Source organism: Periplaneta americana, chromosome 12 (assembly GCF_040183065.1).
Source record: "Periplaneta americana isolate PAMFEO1 chromosome 12, P.americana_PAMFEO1_priV1, whole genome shotgun sequence".
NCBI classification, from domain to species: Eukaryota; Metazoa; Arthropoda; class Insecta; order Blattodea; family Blattidae; genus Periplaneta; species Periplaneta americana.
This window is the reverse complement of record NC_091128.1, coordinates 108,161,247-108,179,858: the sequence shown is the minus strand read 5'-3', so window position 1 is coordinate 108,179,858 and position 18,612 is coordinate 108,161,247. Positions and strand designations below refer to the sequence as shown.

General features: G+C 34.5%; 1 protein-coding gene across 6 annotated transcripts in view; it reads right to left on the bottom strand.

Annotated features, from left to right (window-relative positions):
• Positions 1–18,612, bottom strand: part of LOC138710789 (protein PRRC2C-like) — a 141,037-nt gene that overhangs the window by 48,961 nt on the left and 73,464 nt on the right. For 5 of the 6 annotated variants that reach the window (XM_069841899.1, XM_069841900.1, XM_069841904.1 and 2 more), the window contains 6 exons: positions 13,023–13,511; positions 11,445–11,586; positions 9,556–9,649; positions 6,673–6,826; positions 3,834–3,970; positions 680–862 (listed from right to left, as the gene is read on the bottom strand). In XM_069841899.1, the coding sequence (XP_069698000.1) occupies positions 680–862; positions 3,834–3,970; positions 6,673–6,826; positions 9,556–9,649; positions 11,445–11,586; positions 13,023–13,511 (1,199 nt within the window). The remainder of the gene's footprint in view (positions 1–679; positions 863–3,833; positions 3,971–6,672; positions 6,827–9,555; positions 9,650–11,444; positions 11,587–13,022; positions 13,512–18,612) is intronic. The other variant, XM_069841901.1, reaches the window with a different exon arrangement.

The window sequence follows — 18,612 nt, the reverse complement described above, 5'->3', positions numbered from 1 at the left end:
TCACATGGTGCCACATTAATAGCAATTGTAATTTTTCCCTTCTTTAAAATTTAATATCTATGTTTACATATGTATAATAATTTTTTTTGAGGATATACGGAGTCCATAAGGGCTACCCTCAATGGGGGGCAGCTTACTATTATTATTATTATTATTATTATTATTATTATTATTATTTCTGTTAGCACTGTTACATAGTGTTATTAATGTATACATGTGTTTGTGTATGACAGAAAAAAATTGGGAGATTGTTTTAAGTTTTGCCCTATTATAATTTGTAGTAGACTTACAGTTCTAGCCCTATACAACTCGGTCCGAAACATCGCGGATATGGATATAACACTGTAAGAAATATGCCCCCCCCCCCCCGAAAATACCTTTATTAAATGATCATGTTCTCTCTCCGCCTATGCTAGCATGCTATGATACCCTAATTCTGGATAGTCTTATAACTAGAAGTTTATATAAATGATACTCAATAGAAATGGATATACTTTTGAATGACTGATCAGCGGTATGCTAGAACAGATGTCTATTACTGTAAGTGGTCACTTGATAGAGGCGTCAATGAGACAGGTTTCACTGTACATGTATTTTTAAACACTTAGCATATGTTTTTCCTTTGCCTTCTGTAAATAACTCATGCAAGATTAACAAACAAAACAAATTATAGAAATACCTTCTTCACAGAAGCAATCTTAAAATTTAAATCAGCAGCAGGAGACGATATTGTGGACTGTACACCAGGAGTCATATGCATTGAACGGGGTAGGCCCATTGTCTTATTTGTCTTGTCATCTGTTAACTGTGAGAGTTCAGAATCGAAAGTGAAGTCTAGTTTCATATCCACACCATCTTCATTCTAAAAAATAAACAAGTGAAAATAGAAAAAACAATTAATATATCTTAGCAACAAGTACATGTTATTACAGTTATTACAGCTAAAAAACATTATGAGAGACAACAAAAAGCAATAAAGATGATAAACTTTATGACAAAGATATTTTATCAAAGTTAAAGAAGACTGGACGAAAAATTAAGGGACAAAGGTCTAGTTATTACCATATTTACTTGCAAATTTATAATAATAAAAAAAAAAATAGTTTGTCATCGAACATTTTTTTTTTTTTTTTTCAATTTTAAAATGAACATCTTGGTTTCAAGGACGAATCACAACTTTCTCTTGTAGCAAATTCTCAGAAAAACTTAATTTGCCCCACTGCATGCGATATGAACAGTCTGAGGTTTATCGGCAGCATCATTATGTACAAATAAATACAATGAGTGATAAATATCGTAGTTTCATGGTTGTGTTTAAATTATAAGTTCTACTTGTGCAGAAAGAATTGGTGTGAGAGCGTCAGCTCATAAGTTTCTGTCTAGCCAACAACATTCTTTAATAGTGGAACCAAAAAGAAAAATTAATGGCTGCGAAAAATAATAGGTTTATGATATCTTTTCGAGAACTGTTGCCAGGAAAATATCCCGATATCAACAAAGAAGTGTTGGCTTGGATGAGGGAAACAAGGACTAATGCAAATGCCTTCCACTCATGACATGATGCAGATGAAAACATGCAAAATCACGAATTCGAAAGGTATCGTGGTCAAGAGTTCAAAACAAGCAGAGGTTGGACAGTATATTTTATGCACAGAAATGGACTCAGCTCCAGAAGAACTTCATTATGGCAGCAACTACCTGCTGATTATACAATGTCATTGAGTTGAGTTCCATTATTTTGTGAACTGCTTGCAAAAAGAAAATGACTTTCTTCTTTAACAAAATGGCAAAGCAGTTCAGATTGCAGTCTATTTCGGTATGTCTAATAGTATGACAATAAATGCTAAGGTAAATCCAGTGTTTTGTTTAAGACTACAGGGGCAGAGAAACTGCACTGTACAGCAAAGTCAACTGTTACTGCTGATGGGAGGAAACTGCCTCCATAGTATTTTTACGAGGAAAACTCTGCCAACAGGAGTCTTCCTTCCAGGCATACACATCAGTGTTCAGGAAAAGAGGTACATGGTTGTCGATCTCGTGAATGACTGGCTGAAAACATTGTGGAATCGTCATCCTGATGCTCTGCTAAGAAAGAAAACGATGATGATGATAATGTGATGATATCATCAATGATTATCGCTAAGTTTACCAGAAAATTGTAAAGCAGCAATTACAGAATGTACCTACTATATGTTTTAAGTATTCTTTATTACTGATTTTCCAATGTTACATTGAACTAGTCCTACTGTGCAATAATAATTATATTTTACGTGTAAACAGATTCTTACATATTTTTCCTAGCAACATTTCAGTTTTTAGTGGGTAGAAGCAGCTATGTCATCTTTGTTTTTCCCACACAGCTTCACTGATTCCTTCTCTATTTTTTGTAAGAAAATTTTGTTAAAAAATGGTGCCATATTTGCAGGTAAATACAGTATTTTAATATGTATTGTATATATTCACTTACATATATCACTTTGGACTACCTGTTACTTCTTACTACTGAATGAAGGTTAAAGTTGTTGTTGTTTTCTAATGCCAGGCATTTGACAATAAAGTCATTTGACCTCTTGCACTCCAATATCTTCCAAAGATATTATCATGGCCAGCCACTGAAGCACAGATTTTGAGGTGTTCCGAATCCATTTCTTGGTTTGAGTTGCACAAAGGGCAGTTAGGGGACTGATATATTCCAATTCTATGCAGGTGTTTGGCCAAACAATCATGGCCTGTTGCCAATCTAAATGCAGCTACAGACGATTTGCGTGGTAAATCGGGAATTAACTGTGGATTTTGATGCAGAGAGTTCCATTTTTTCTCCTGAGATTGTGTTATCAAATTTTGTTCGTTAAAGTCTAAGTAGGCTATGTAGATTTAATAAATCTTTTCACAGAGTAAAACGTAGATTTAGTAACAGGTCTGTAAGTAGCAGTGCTGCCCTTCTTTGCTAAAGCATCCGCATTCTCGTTTCCCAGGATTCCACAATAGGATGGTATCCATTGGAATACAATTGTGATATTAACTGAGAGAGCATTTTAGTTATTTCTGCTGTTTGAGATGAAGGTGTGTGTTTAGAGACTATTGACAGAATAGCTGCTTTGGAGTCTGACAATATAACTGCATTCTTAAATTTATTGATGTGGCATAGAAGATTCCCGAGACTTTCACTTATTGCAATGATTTCACCATCAAAACTTGTTGTTCCATATCCAAGAGATCTATAAAGTGAGAAGAGACAGCACGTAACACCTGCACCGGCACTTTTTTCTCTGGAGATCAAGGATCCGTCAGTGTATAAATGAAGCCAGTTTTGTGGAGGGTACTTAATATTAATTGTCTCTAAAGACAATTGTTTCAGTATTTCAGTGTTTACTTCTGATTTCAGTATTTCTTCTGTTAAATTTAGATTATATTCTATATTTAATAGAGTTAAAGGGTTTGGCTTAATTTGTAAGTTTTCTTTTAAATTCGGGATATTGATTTCCTGTTTTAATTCTTGAACAATGGATATGAAATTTTTTGAGTTTTCAATCTACATAGAGGACTGTACGAATGCCAATTGTTTCCTGGTAATCTGATAAGTTTTTCATATTGAATCAGTGCTTTTTCTTCTATTGTCATTTTGATGCTGTTAATATTAGTGAGGAATCTCATAGAAGGTTAAAGTAAACATAAATAATCGCATAGAAGGTTAAAGTAAACATAAATATCAAATGGAGGAAAAAACTCAAATCAAAGAGAGAACAAACACAGATAAAAATAAAATTATCTGTATCACTTGTTGAACTTACACTTATTTTGTCAATAAGTCTTCCAAGACACACAGAACTTACTTTATTGAAAGACAATGGTGGCATCTGTATGGGTTCAGCCTTATTATCTGGTCCTTTACTCAAATCTCCCATTGCGCTTGAGTTTTTATTTGCGAAACCTAATGTTACATCTTCTGAATCCTCGCCAATTTTACGATCTAAAAAAAAACAAACATATATTTAATATAATACAATACACATAAATTCGCTCAACTATAAACAAATTACGTAACAATTAATATACCATGTAGCTTTAAAGCAATTGCTATGTTATAAAATATTTAATATTCAATGCAGTGGAGCTTCAATTAGCACCATTAATTTGTTCCACAAAACTGCAATGATATCAAAACGATTATATTTGTACAATTTGAATCCATATTAGAATGACGATTCGTTCTGAAGAAAAACCTAGCCACATACAAACATCTTTCATTTAGGTTAAAGTTTTGAACACAATAATTTAATTTTATAAAAAATTATTAAACCCTTTACATTTTTTATAGCACTTTAATTTAACAGAAAAGTTTAATAAATGCTTTAAAAATCCAATAACACAGAATCATAGGTTTCAGGGAACATCACGATGTTTGTTCACCAATGTTCGACACTGAAATAAACAGCTGACATGCTTCCAGAGGCCTAAATCACAGTGGGCCTACAGAATTTTATATATTGCAGCAATCACATATAGAAACAAAACAAACCATAAACACAAAACACTCAGAGAAGTGAGCGGATGCTCCAGATTGTCCAAGTCTTAGTTATCCAGGTACACTACCTCATTTTAATGCCGAGGTTAAGAAAGCATGGAGCTCTACCACCAAGCCACCCAAAAACCTTCATGACATACCTGTATCTTTACCTTAGTCATCCAGGAGAAATGTATTGGTAAATGATCTGCCAAAAACGACAATTATTAGAATTTCGACGACAAAATTTAATGCATGAAATAGAATGTATCTAATGAAGATTTTTAATGTTTAATTTGAAGCTAAAATCCATCTCTCTACTACCCTCAGTTATTTTAGAAAATCGTCTTTTACATTTTACTAATATAGTTTTTGATGTAGTACTTCACAATTACATTACTTTGAAACTGGATGTTAAAATAATGAAATAAAAATAATCATTTTAGTGTATAAACTACTCCAACTGTTTCTAGTCTTACTGAGTTTTAATGTGTTATGTCGTTCTATTCCGAGCCAGAACAATTTGTGATGAATGTAGTGCTAAATAAATTTATCTACTTTACAGCTGTAAATGACTGTAACCAGGCCATTGTAACCCTGCACCTGACAGCTTTGCGTAATGTTGGTAGCGAGAGACGCGATACTGCCACAATGATCACTACACAACAACTGATTTAATCTATATGGAGTCTGCTATTCTCCTCCATTAATTCAAATGGTAATTAACTTTTAATTGTAGTTAATAATTATAGAACCTTATATGTGAACTTTAATTAGATAACATTTTCCTTCAAATTAATACTAATCACCAAGCACATTATAATGAAAATATAATGGAGGGACGGCCATATATAAGAACAAATTTCTTCTCTTGGTTGTAAAATTAAGGAGTCCTTCGCACAAATTCTCACGTCTGACTAATTAATGATATGCCTTTATGCAAAGATATTTTCACTATGTTCTCTGAACATCTTTTTGTGACATTTCACAGCAGCACTACAAATTACTTATAACTTTATAACACTTGAATGACATCTTTTTGCGACATTTCACAGCAGCACTATATATTATTTACAACTTTATAACACTAACACACAAACTGAGCACTTGGTAGTAACATCATGTAACACAACAGGTACCAAGCTGACAGCACAGCAATGCTCCGCATAGCAAAAGCAGTCAGCTAATAGAAAATACTATGTTCTGATTGGTTCAGAAGGTTATAGCACAGCATTCAACTTTTTCATAAGAATGACTGCCAACACAACTGTTAAGTGTAAGGTTACAACGACCTGGGAATAATGAGGACTTAATACTCTCTCAAAAAAGTACAGTATGCAATTTAAAAAAATTGTGGATGCTATGTAAAATCTAATGGCATATTTTAAGGTAGTACAACAAAATTAACTACAAATTGCATATGTATTTTGTATGGGTGGGGGGGGGGGGCCCCTTTATAGTTAAAATTTATTGTTCAGTGTAATCAAAAGCTCCACTGCATATTTAGCATTAACTTCACATGCAGAGTATTATTTTGTTTCTATGAACAAGATGTCCGCAAATTAAACAATTTCCTCATTAATAACACTGTTAACTATAGATGAAACACAAACAAAATGCACTGACACTGTGCATATGCTAGGATTAACACAATGTTATGTTCCCCTGCCACTAAGGAAAAAGAATAAAATGAAGTAGCACTGCACATGGGCTGGAATTAGTATGTCATGTTCCCCTGCCACTAATAACACAGGTGAATAATGTAATAACATCCCTTCCTTCCAGCCCTACTGCATGTGGCAACGATACCAACAGCTCAACCGATACGGACAGTGGTGTAGAGGGAAAGAGGAGAATACAAGCCTGAGGTACATATGTGCAAGAGCTGCATTTTGTTTATGGTCCATCTTTAATTCTGGAAGTGTGACCCATCTTCCATGCATTGCTCCTAAATTCAAGTACGTTAATATGGGTCATATGTCTTCATTTTCTATATATTGAAATAAATTATAGAAAAATACGTGTAAAAGAAAAAGAATGAGTGACAGTAAGAGAAACAGGCAGGCAGGACAGAAAACGAGAGAGAAAGAGCAAAGAATAAACTTAAGAACAAATTAAGAATGTAGATAGAGTAAGAAAGACGAGGGGAGGGGAGTAGTATTATTCACCTCCTCTTGTTTTATCAATTCTCGGATTCTTCATATGATTACTACTGAATTTTGCTTTCATAGCTAATTCTGGAGTTGACTTATAATTAGTGTTTTCAAAAATGATAGTTTGGACAGGGGGTGAAGTTCCATCTAATACAGTCTTCTCTGCCACCTGAAATGAGAGAAATTAATAAATAATAAATGATACTGTTTCTCAATGTTTAACTACAGTAAACCCTCGTTTAAGACGAAACTCAATGGACCCAAAAATCGCCTGTTCGTATTAAAGAATTTCGTCTTATCCAAATTCTGATAATTTCGAATTACATACCTGTGAACTTTTCTGAATACTGTGTTACAAGAATGTTTTATTAATGCACATGGTTTAGGAAAGTGTCCAGATCTGGGCCTTCTTTTTCTTGGTTAGTCCAAGTTCCTCTTCCGGATACAGGGATTATCCAGTTTATAAAAATTACATCTTTTATTACCACAATGAATTTGATTTAAATCGCTTCTAACTCACTTATCATTCATCACAATACTATCACTTGTGTTTTATCATAATTACCACCTTTATTACCACACTGAATCTAATTTACATCACTTATAACTCACTTATTACTTATCACAATATTATCACTTATGTGTTTTATCATATAATTATCACATTTATTGTAAATTATTTTACTGTCCAAAAGTTACAAAAAAAAAAAAATTAAATATGACAAAATTTACATCAATGAAAAAGAAAAGGCACTGAATTTGTCACAGCATGGTAATCTGAAACTCAATTAACAAAAGCTCGACTATATTACTTAGATTCAAAATTTACAATTAGAAAAAATCTACAATGCTACACTGATATAACTGAGGTTGCATCTCTGTAGCAGAATGAAAACCAATTGTTTAAGGGCTTGTACGAAAGATTGAGAAACATCTGACATAGCCGCATAGTGTTCCAGAATGTTAATGGCAACAATGACTTCATTTCTTGCAGAAGGCATAATCTCTTCATCATTATCACCAACGTCATCTGAAGACCTTGCAGTTTCTTGACCTTCAATATCGACTGCATCCCTGTCTTCCATTTCCCCTATTATCACATCATCATCGAGTGAACAGTAGTCTTCGAATGTAATTCTGGAAGGAAGTAAAGATTGTAGTATATCCCATTCCTTTGGTACATGTTCCTGCCCTGCTTTCAATGGTTCGCCTGGCTTTTGCATATTCTCCTCTGCGGGGGTCCATGCTTTCTGAAAACATTTTCGTATTGTCTGTGGTGTGACTGAGTCCCAAACATTAGCAAAGGCTCTAACTGCATCTAGAACAGTTCATTTTAGGATCTTCTTGTTCTCTATAGCCATGACAGTAGCTCGAACGAGCTGAGTACGGTCATTTTTCTTCATATTGGAAATGATTCCGTGATCCAAGGGTTGTAGTCGACTGGTGACATTAGCCGGGGAAAAAATACCTCACATTGGTAAGTTCCAAACCTTCTATCTTATCTTAAGAGAGGCACAGTTATCAAGAGTGAGAAGCACTTTCCTGTTTTGAGAAATAATTTTTTGGTTGAAATGGATAAGCCATTCATGAAAAGCAGAACTGTAGGTTCACATTCTTTTATGAGTGTATCAGCAAGGTAGGAGTAAACAATCGATGGTTCTTGAAACATCTTAGGTTTTGTACTTTCCTGTAACCCAAGCTTTGTATTTTTCACTATCATCAGAGTTGCAAATGAATGTAACAGTCTTTGTTTACTTTGCTGTCCACCATGACAATAGTCACCTCTGTAAGCCAGGGTTCGATCTGGGAGAAGGTTGTGGAAGAATCCTGTTTCGAGGTTATAAATATCCTTAGGAGTGTATTTATTTTTCTCTTCTTCGAAACTCCCCAGCCATACATTCACGGCCCCTTCATTTACTAAAGTTTTCTCTCCACATATCACTTGTTCATATTCTGCTGCATGAATTAGCTTAATTTTTCTTATGAAGAACAGGAAGCTGCAGCAGCGTCAGTTTTAACTTTGGTTTTTATTATGGTCGAAAGAGTAGATTTTGGAATTTGAAAATGTTTTACAATTCGAGTTTTTGTCATAGTATCGTGAGAAACTTCAATCAAAATTTTAATATTAGTTTCGATATCTATAGATTTTTTCCTGCTTTCACTCATGTTGTTGCTCGTATTGAGGTGCTAACCCGAACACTGGTCGTCAGAAACTAACAGTTAAATCACTGTAGCACTCACTGACACCTCTAGAGATAGGATACAGATGACTTTAAGCTACTACTCTAATTCCAGTGGAAAATACAGCAGTACACATTATGCGTGTTCTAATCGACATCTTGAAGAACACTTGAAGTCTTTACTATGAGAGTGAATGAAGAGAATTCCCATGCAATAAACTTAAAGAGTGTACATAAATGTTGTCATTTTTTATATTAAAGGAGAGTACAAACGACTGGAAACTGAAAATTTGTTCGAAGTTCATATAAACAAAAATTCGTATTAACCAAATAAAAATCCATTAAAAGTACTGTATTTGAGCCAGAACCAGAAAAATTGTTCATATTAAGGTGTTAGTCTTAACCAAGTTCGTATTAATGAGGGTTTACTGTATATTACTTTGCAATGCCAGTTTACACTATATCCAATATTAAATAGAGATAAATACATGCCGGTGTTAAAAACACATTTTTCAATATGATAATATCAAAAACACGTACCGTCATAAAAATAATGGGATTGATATTTTGCAGCACTATTGCATTTTTTAAATGGCGAGTACTTGTCTGTTCGTCATTCACCCAAATGAAAGCAGTTATGGAGACCAATTTACTGATGTAACAATTGCAGTTTTCTTTTCTTGTTATACATTCAAAATAAAACCAGTGCAGCACTAACCTCTCTGCCAAGCTTACATGGTGCTTTATCTTCATTAGGAGTACTCCTTTGGCTGCTACCTCCAGATTGGAGTTGTTCATTGACATCAATACCACTGAAAATTAAGATTATACAATTAAATTTGGTAATTTTCATATGCACAGACTTGGGTTGTGTGCACACGCAAGCACACATACACATTGCATTACCTACCGATATCTTTTGTCAATACACTGAATCATGTATTTGTAATGTATCTCATTTGCTTTTTATGTATTATTGGTTACTCAGGAAAAGGTGAGTGGACACGGTTTATTATAAACATAGCCCTGATAACTATCCACATAGCCAGGTTATTACTCCATATGGAAAACTTTAGTAACAACATGCGTATGGAAATCAAAGGATACTAATTATTTTCTGAAGTAACCAGTGCTGTCTTGGACGCCATACGCGGCCATACATCGTATGGGAACCTACAATTTTTTTTTTAATTAATCATATGAGGAAAATAAAATTTTGTCTTTATGGAGCCATACGGCATATGGGTGCCTAAGTTTTGTACGCGGAGATCTGTACAGATCTTAGATCATCTCTTGCTGTTCCTAATGTATTTTGTTTGGTGTTGATAAACAAAAATTGTCCACCTCTGTAGCACTGGAATCCAAAATTGAAGAGAGTAAAATATATTTCAAGAGAGAAAACAAGGGGTGGGGCATATGGTCAAGAAAAGAATTACCATGAGAGCACTGGAAGTAACTATTAATAATTCCTTATCTAGTATGAATTGTTGTAGCTTAAATTTACACTCCTTAAGTAGAAGAGCAATCACCAGCAACTGTTGCAGTCAGCATCCTTTTTAATGAATAGTATTGCTACTGTGTCACATAACAGCAGCAACGATAACAATATCACTAACATACTACCCTCTGCCACTTCATCTCCCACTCTTCATCTTGTTACAAACATGCACAGTCAAACCCCACTTTTACATTTCCACAATAATTAATCGTTTTCTCGTCATTTACATTTTTTCTCGGTCCCTTCAATTTTCCTACAACATTTATATAATATTTTTTCCAGCAATTTATGTTGCTTCGGTCAAAAAAAAAAGTTGTCCATGCAAAAAATGAACATAAAATTGCGACTATCACAGTAAATTTTTGCTATATACAAAAAATCTGTGACCACGTGTTTTTATCAGGAAGGATGTCATAACTGGTGAGAAAAAAAAAACTGTGGAGGACAATGTCAGCACTCATCAAGTTGAAGATGAGGATGAGCCTTCCCAACTTAAAATCTTGGAAAAGAAAATGAAAGTGGAAAAGCGGGTGACTAATTTAGATTCCTTCCAGGAAGATGAAATAGACAGCATGTATACAGATGGAGGATTCTACATTTAAAAAGCTGTGAGCTGCAAATCTCTTCCACAACAGTGTTTCTTCTCTGCACACTGTTGCAAACAATTTAGGTTTTAAATATAAAAAAATTAATTGCCGTAAGGTGTTAAATGAAGAGAACTGACATTGTCTTTGCTGTTTCTAGCCATTTCTCATGGTACTGTAAAACAAGCTTTTTACTTAAGTATACCTCGGATAAAGTCAATATATGTTGTTGTTTTACAATGGCCACTTTTGAGATTATTTAACCCATTTTAATTCTTGTCTTCCAGCAAAGAGCACTCAGATTTTTGCACTACTGTGCTTCTTTCTTCAGTTTATGCCTAATCCAGGAAGTGGAGAAGACGAAGAAGAAAAAAAAACACGCGCACACGCGCACATGCACTCTCTCTCTCTCTCTCTCTCTCTCTATCTCTCTCTTCTCCAGTGAAACGTGTATATCCTCAGCTTTACAGACATACATGTAAAACAACCAATGCACACAAACCTCCCAAAATAATGACCACTTACCAACTGTCACTAGAACTTGTAAGAGTAGTTCCCAATTGTATTCCTGGACTTGTGTTAGAGACTGGTGAATTCGGCCTCAGAGATGCTGTAATTGGTTTATCCCAGGCGTTAACAGATGGTGGTGGGGCAGGACTTGTAGAATCTGTCCAGATATGAGATTAATTGTATAAAAAGATAAAACGAAAAAAACTGCTATAAAATATAAACGTTAAAATTATTATTTATTTTGGTCCAAAAGGGATGACGAATATATTCAGTATTACACTGTACTGTTCGATTTTGACAATGCTTTGAAATGATCACAACTGAATTTAGAAATTTCATGGCACAATATAATGAAAATTATATCACATAAAACAGATACAAATATACAAAATTTCTGCACACAGACTTCAATATTGAATCATAAGTCATCTATAAAACATTAACTTCAATATTTCTTGATAATTACATTTATGCACATGATAAATACTCAATTTGGTTCTCAGTTCTTGATTAACGGCTTGAACGACATAAACAGAGTATGAAGGGGAAAGATAGATTAAAATAAAGAACAGAACCAACATTTCTCCTATTCACACGCCAAACACTGTTTTTCATACCATAGTAGGAATCTTCCAATAAATTACGAGAAATATTTTCATTTTCTTCCAGGTCTCTATGGGAAATTATATTCTGCCTAGAATGCCTGGAACCACACTATTTCTTTCTCAGTAAAATTTCTTTAGCTTCAAAACATGACACTCAGACACAATTTTAATCACACAAACTATTTCCCAAGCTTCACTGTGGTAATTGAAGTTGCTTTCGGTTTTTACAAAGATAATTTTTTTTTCGGAGTACAAACCAGAACTGTAGATACCTTCTCAGAAATACTATCTCTAGAAGGGTCTCCTCACATTGACAGACAATAATTACATCTCCTGTATTTTCCTAGGCCTGACTACACTCATGAGAATGACAAGGTCAATAGCATTGAAAATTTTTTTCGAAACAGTTATATATGTTCCAATAATCTACTACTGGTTTCCTTTCTCCATGAAATAACATAGACCCTCTATCAGGTACGACAATGGTATGTCTGTCACAACTTCATTTACTCAGATATCTAACCATATAAAGAACCTGTACCCGTACTGTACTATATATTGCCTTTCAATGGTTGATTTATGAAAATATATTAAAATCCACACATCGTAGTTGGTAATTACTCAGAGAAAACGTTTCCCTTCCCCCCCCTTCTGTAACTTGCAACTTAAACATTCTACTTCCAATACAATCTAAGAGACAATTAAAACAACAGATTCAATTACTTTACTTTAAAATTTGTTTTTTAGATATATACCTCATTTAGCAACACTGAAAAAATAACAATTTCCTATTAGTAATTACCACAATCCTAAAATTCAATGCTAAGTTCTTATTATCTGAATATGAACTATGTAACAGTATAAAGTATTAGTATAAAAATATTTACAATGTGCTGTACAATCTGCTAAAATATATGATTTAGTATTTAATGATAAAGTATTGTAAGATAAATTTACATAAAGATAATTTTAAAAATATGTTCCATACCTTTAATTGGAAACAGACTAACACTCTGGTTAATCTTGTTCATCTCTGACACGTCATTATGAACACCGACATGTTGCTGCTGCTGTGCTGCTTTCTGTAAGCGGTTGTTTTCACGTTGTTTGGCGAACCTTGGAGGAAGCTTATTTTGACGAGGGCGTTCAAACGGTGATTTGACTGCTGTTGGTCCTGGTCCCATGGAACTAAGTGGAGGTCCAGTCACACCTGTCCCTGGTCCAGGAGGCACCACACCTGGAGGCACAGTTCCCGATCCAGTTGACTTCCCCTTCCGCTCTCTCTCCCTCTCACCCCTTTCTCGTTCTTTCTGCTCCCGGGAAGTCCTCACAGCCTTCTGCTCTTCCACTACGCCTTTCTGTCGGGCTTCCTTCACGTTCTTCTTGCTGCGTACCTCTTGGAATCCATTGTCTGCATCAAAAGTGAAACGCTCTTCCTCCATTGTCACCTCTGGCTGGTCATCAACTATCACCACACCTATGCAATACAGGCAACACAAACAAGGGACTCACACATTCAGTTGGTTTTAATCAAACAGGCAGCAAACATACAAAATTAAGCAGAAGGAAACTTATTAGAAAAAAAAAATGTATAAAAAAATTAAAATAAAAGAGACCAACTACATGTACTGGAATCATGTTATGAAAGTAGCAGTCTGGTAGACCACACAATTTCTGAGATTTCTGCATAATTTTGAAACAAATTCGCTAATTTTGGCACAAACCAAGACAGAGTATTAAAAATATTTTCATACTCTAAACCGCACAGTAAATAGTATTTAGAATGACAGAAAGAAAAGAGAATCGTAGAATTTGACTCAATAAGCTAAAAATACCAAGAGATACATAAATTCTCATTTTTCTTTTTTTTTTTTTTTTAAAGAAAGATACAAAATGAAATATACATATTTTTTTTAAATACAACAAAGTTCATGGAATACAATTTTTTTTGTAAAAAGTTGGGAATCAAATCATTATACCCAACTGATATACTAGACGAGCTTAATTTTTGATAGCAGTAATAAATGTTTGAATCTTATTGACTAATGATATGTTACTTTTATTTTGAATATTTGCAAGATCCTGAGGAACAATGATTAACTGCAACATTTTCTTTTATCTTCTTAATATAATATTCCTGTAGCAGTTCTTTCAGATAACATTATATATTACAATCAACCTTAATGTCAATTACTAAAGATGTCCTAATGAATTATATTTGATGTAAACAAATTTTTGTAACAAACACCAAGGCCAATTATTAGTAAAAAGTATCTTTTACATAATAACTCTTAAAATGTGAATGTAAAATTATATTTCTTACTTTTATATAAAAAAAATCCATTACGCAACAGCCTATGCATGGTCAGTCAAGGTCTAACAGCTTAACAGTTAACTGCTGACCTTATGTCCACATGCCTCCACAGGGGTGAATTATCATCCAACTAGTACAGAGGTAACGTGTGGTTAGCACAATGATCCGCTCAGCTGTTATAGATGGCTTTTGAAACTAGATTTCGCTACTCACTGTACCTCCCCAAATTCATTATGATACTGGGTGGGCACCAGTCCCATACACGGATCGAAATTTTATGAGAAAATTTCTTCTCTCATGAGGACTCAAGCCAATGCTCATTCTGTACTGCTAGTTTAAAACATATATATATATATATATATATATATATATATATATATATATACACTGGGTGTTTCAGACCACTCGAATCAGGCTTTTTTCTAGAAAACTATCTGATACTGGTTGTTCATAAAAAAATTTTGATAACCAAAACCTATGTAAAGAATCAATTGGTGGTAGTTCTATTTCCTGTAACAAACCGGAAGTCGAGGTACCTGTGGTCAACTTCGAAATTTCAAATTAGAACATATGTCACTTAAGGTGCCACTTGGAAACTACTTTCAAAAAGAAACAACTTTTACTGAAAGTTTTTATTTTCTAAATCTTATTGTTTAATCACAAAGCAACAAAAATAGCATCTTCTGAAAAATGTTTTACATTGTTCAAGTACTTATACTCTTCACAGTAAGTGTTCAAAATGTCTACTACTCTGTGCTAAACAACGTTCTGATCTCTTCCTAACATTCGTGATTGCACGAAGCACTTCAGCACAGCTGAGAGACCCACAGGCTTCTCTAATTCTTTGTTTCATGTCTTCCGTAGTTGTTGGACGCAACTGGTATACCATGTCTTTAATTCTCCCTCACAAGAAGAAGTCATTTTGGAGAGAAGTCAGGAGATCGGGCTGGCCAAGCTACTGGTCCTCCTCATTCAATCTACTCTAGGGGAAATAACCGGTTAACAACTCGCTGAGCCGAGCCCTACCTGAGCCATCCTGCTGAAGCCACATCATTAACTGAATGACAAGGGGAACATCATGAAGCAATTGGTCCAAAATGTTTCGGAGGAGCGTGCATATGTTCTACCATTCAAGTTCTCCTCAAAAATGTATGGTTCTGTGACTGTGTCCAAGGAAGCCACGCCATATGTTGAGGCTCCATATGTTCTGGCAATCCACTTCACACAGCCAGTGTGGATTAACTGGAGATCAATAATGGGCATTGTGGAGATTCACCTGCATTATTATGAAGGAAGCTAAGTTTCTCAGAGGACTGTGAAGCTCAGGAGCAGTAGTAGTAGGAGATTCACCTGATCATTACTTTTGAAATTTGCCTCATCAGTCCATAAAATTTTAAGCTCGAAATCACGGTCTGTGTTCAGAAACCAGTTGCAGAAATCAACACGAGTCTGGAAGTCATGTACTCCAAGTTCCTGATGGAGATGAATATGGTATGGACGAAATTTGTTGTCTTTGAGAATTTTAAACACTGTACTATGATGCAATGCTAAGTCATGGACAATTTTTCTTGTAGTCATGAGGATTAACTATCACTGCAGCGAAGACATCGGTAGCTTTCTCATTCCTCACAGGTCTGATAAGCACACCCTCGTGTTTCGGTTGCACCATGTCATTTGTATGCACACGCTTTGCAAGACGTTCAAAAACATTGTACAAATGATGAGCGCACAATGGATATCTCTCTGTGTAAACACGTGCTGCTTCTCTGCAATTTCAATGGCATTCTCCAATTATCATCAACAGATCGAATGCTTCAGTTGTGAATGATATTTTCCAAATAACAAACCCACAGGGAGACGTGATATAGACGAATAAACAAAATTCACTGTTGCTATGCAAAATAAAAGACTGTGGAAAGTGACTTGGTTTCAAGACCTGCAGTGTTTACGTACAGACTACCAGTACAGTATGTACATAAACAATGTACAACATTTCACAGAAGATACCATTTTTGTTGCTTTGAGTAAACAACAAAAGTTAGAAAAAAAAATTTGTTGTTTCTGTTTAAAAGCAGATTCCAATGGTACCTTCAATGACCTATGTTCTAATTTGAAATTTCGAAGTTGACCATAGGTACTCCTACTTCCAATTTGTTGCGGGAAATGGTACTACCACCAATCGATTCTTTACATAGGTTTTGGTTATCAAAATTTTCTTATGAACAACCAGTATCATATAGTTTTCGAGAAAGAAGGCTGATATGGGTGGTCTGAAACACATGGTATATTATATATATATATATATATATATATATATATATATATATATATATATGACAACACACACACACACACACACACAGGGTGATTCAGAAGGAATAGTAAATATTTTAGGAGATGGACTATTCTGAGTAGAAAGTTCATATAGTCATGTGTCCAATTTTCAATGAATGTCAAGATACAGCTAGCTGTTTGAATGTTATGCATAACAAATCTTATATATGGTATGAAGGAATGACAAATGACTACGTACTACTATCAACGAAGCTAGTTTCATTCACAATGGTAAAAGCAATACTTGCAACTTACATAGGTGGTATGACGAAAATCCTCATGCCAATGTGAAAACAAATGATCAATATCACTTCTCTGTAAATGTGTGGTGTGGTATGATTGACAATTAGTTGATTGGGCCTGCTCTGTTACCGAATTGTCTTACAGGGCACAGCTACTTAGCCTTTCTGTAAAATGAGCTTCCAATGTTGTTGCAGGAGGTTCTCTTGGCTATAAAGACGGGCATGTTATTCCAGCATGATGGCACCTCTGTACTTTTAGCCATCAGGTGACAAAGCATCTAAATTTCATATTTCCCGAATGATGGCTCATCTGTGGTAGTCACCTGTATTGGCTACCAAGCTTCCCAGACCTTACTCCTGTCGATTTTTTTGTCTGTGAGGATGAATGAAACCGAAGTCTACAAAAACAAAGTAAACACAAGGGACAAATTGGTCGCTTGCATTACTAATTATACTGCCCTCATAAAAGAATGACAAGACGACCTCAGAAGAGCAACACTTACTGTTGTCAACAAAGTACGAAAATGCAATGAAATTGGTGGTGAAATTTTTTAACCATTACTTTGAACCGTTGAAATGTATTGATGTAAATAAGTAATAAATGTAATCATTAAGTCATTTATCTTTCCTCTGACACTTTTAACACTTATTATGAGTAACATTCAAACACTCACTGAAAATTGGACACATGTTCATATGAACGTTTTTTAATTGGACACATGTTCATATGAACGTTTTTGTTGAATAGTCCATACTACCACACCTAAAATATTTACTATTCCTCCTGAATAACCCTGTAAAACCAAATGTAAAATCGTACTTGCAAGGAATAATACCCACAATAGTATTGTTTAATTTGTTGGCCCAGGTCTATAAATGGACCACATTAAATCATGCAAAACTATAGCAGAGACTACGAAACTCACACTCAACCATTACTATTACTTCAACCATAAAACAGAAGGACAATTTAACCATAAAACACAAAGGCAATCCATCTTGAATTCTTCCACTGTTTGTTGTCAAATTGCTGCTGTCTTTCTCTATGCTGTGCGAATACCCAACACAGTGCATAACAATCTTACTTTAGTCAATGACCTTCTCACTTGTCTTCTTCTGACGAGCCATCCTGATATACAATCTCGTTGTATGTCTTGCATCTATTGACATGGAAGATATGCTGTCTATTGTTTCTATCAAGCTTCCTACAGGAGGTAAGGAGTTGTACTTCCATCTAATATTTTTCCTTGCTTGTATAATCACTATTAATGTGTGTTACAAGTTTTGATTTTATGAAACTGGACTGCTAGTCATGATGTGCCTTCAATCTAAAATTTACAATTTCTTCTCTTTATTTTCCAATGCCGATTTTCCTAGATAAATTCTTGATGTTATCTGTTTTATAGTTCTTCTAGTTTCTTGTAAACTTAACCTTGATTTATTCATAATATGTTTTGTTCTCTTCTTTGTCACAGTGTCTGTAATTTATTTAAAAAGTAACTCTATCTCAAAAGATGTTATACCAGATTTCTATTTATGCAGTTCATCCCTTTTTCTCCTATTGATATGGTCTTTGTTTTAATTCTACAACTTGAGGTAATTGTTTGTACTACAGCCTAGGCACACTATGGCATTTCAAGCATTATGTTAATTTAAATCAAATAACAGTGTAACAAAATTATAACAAA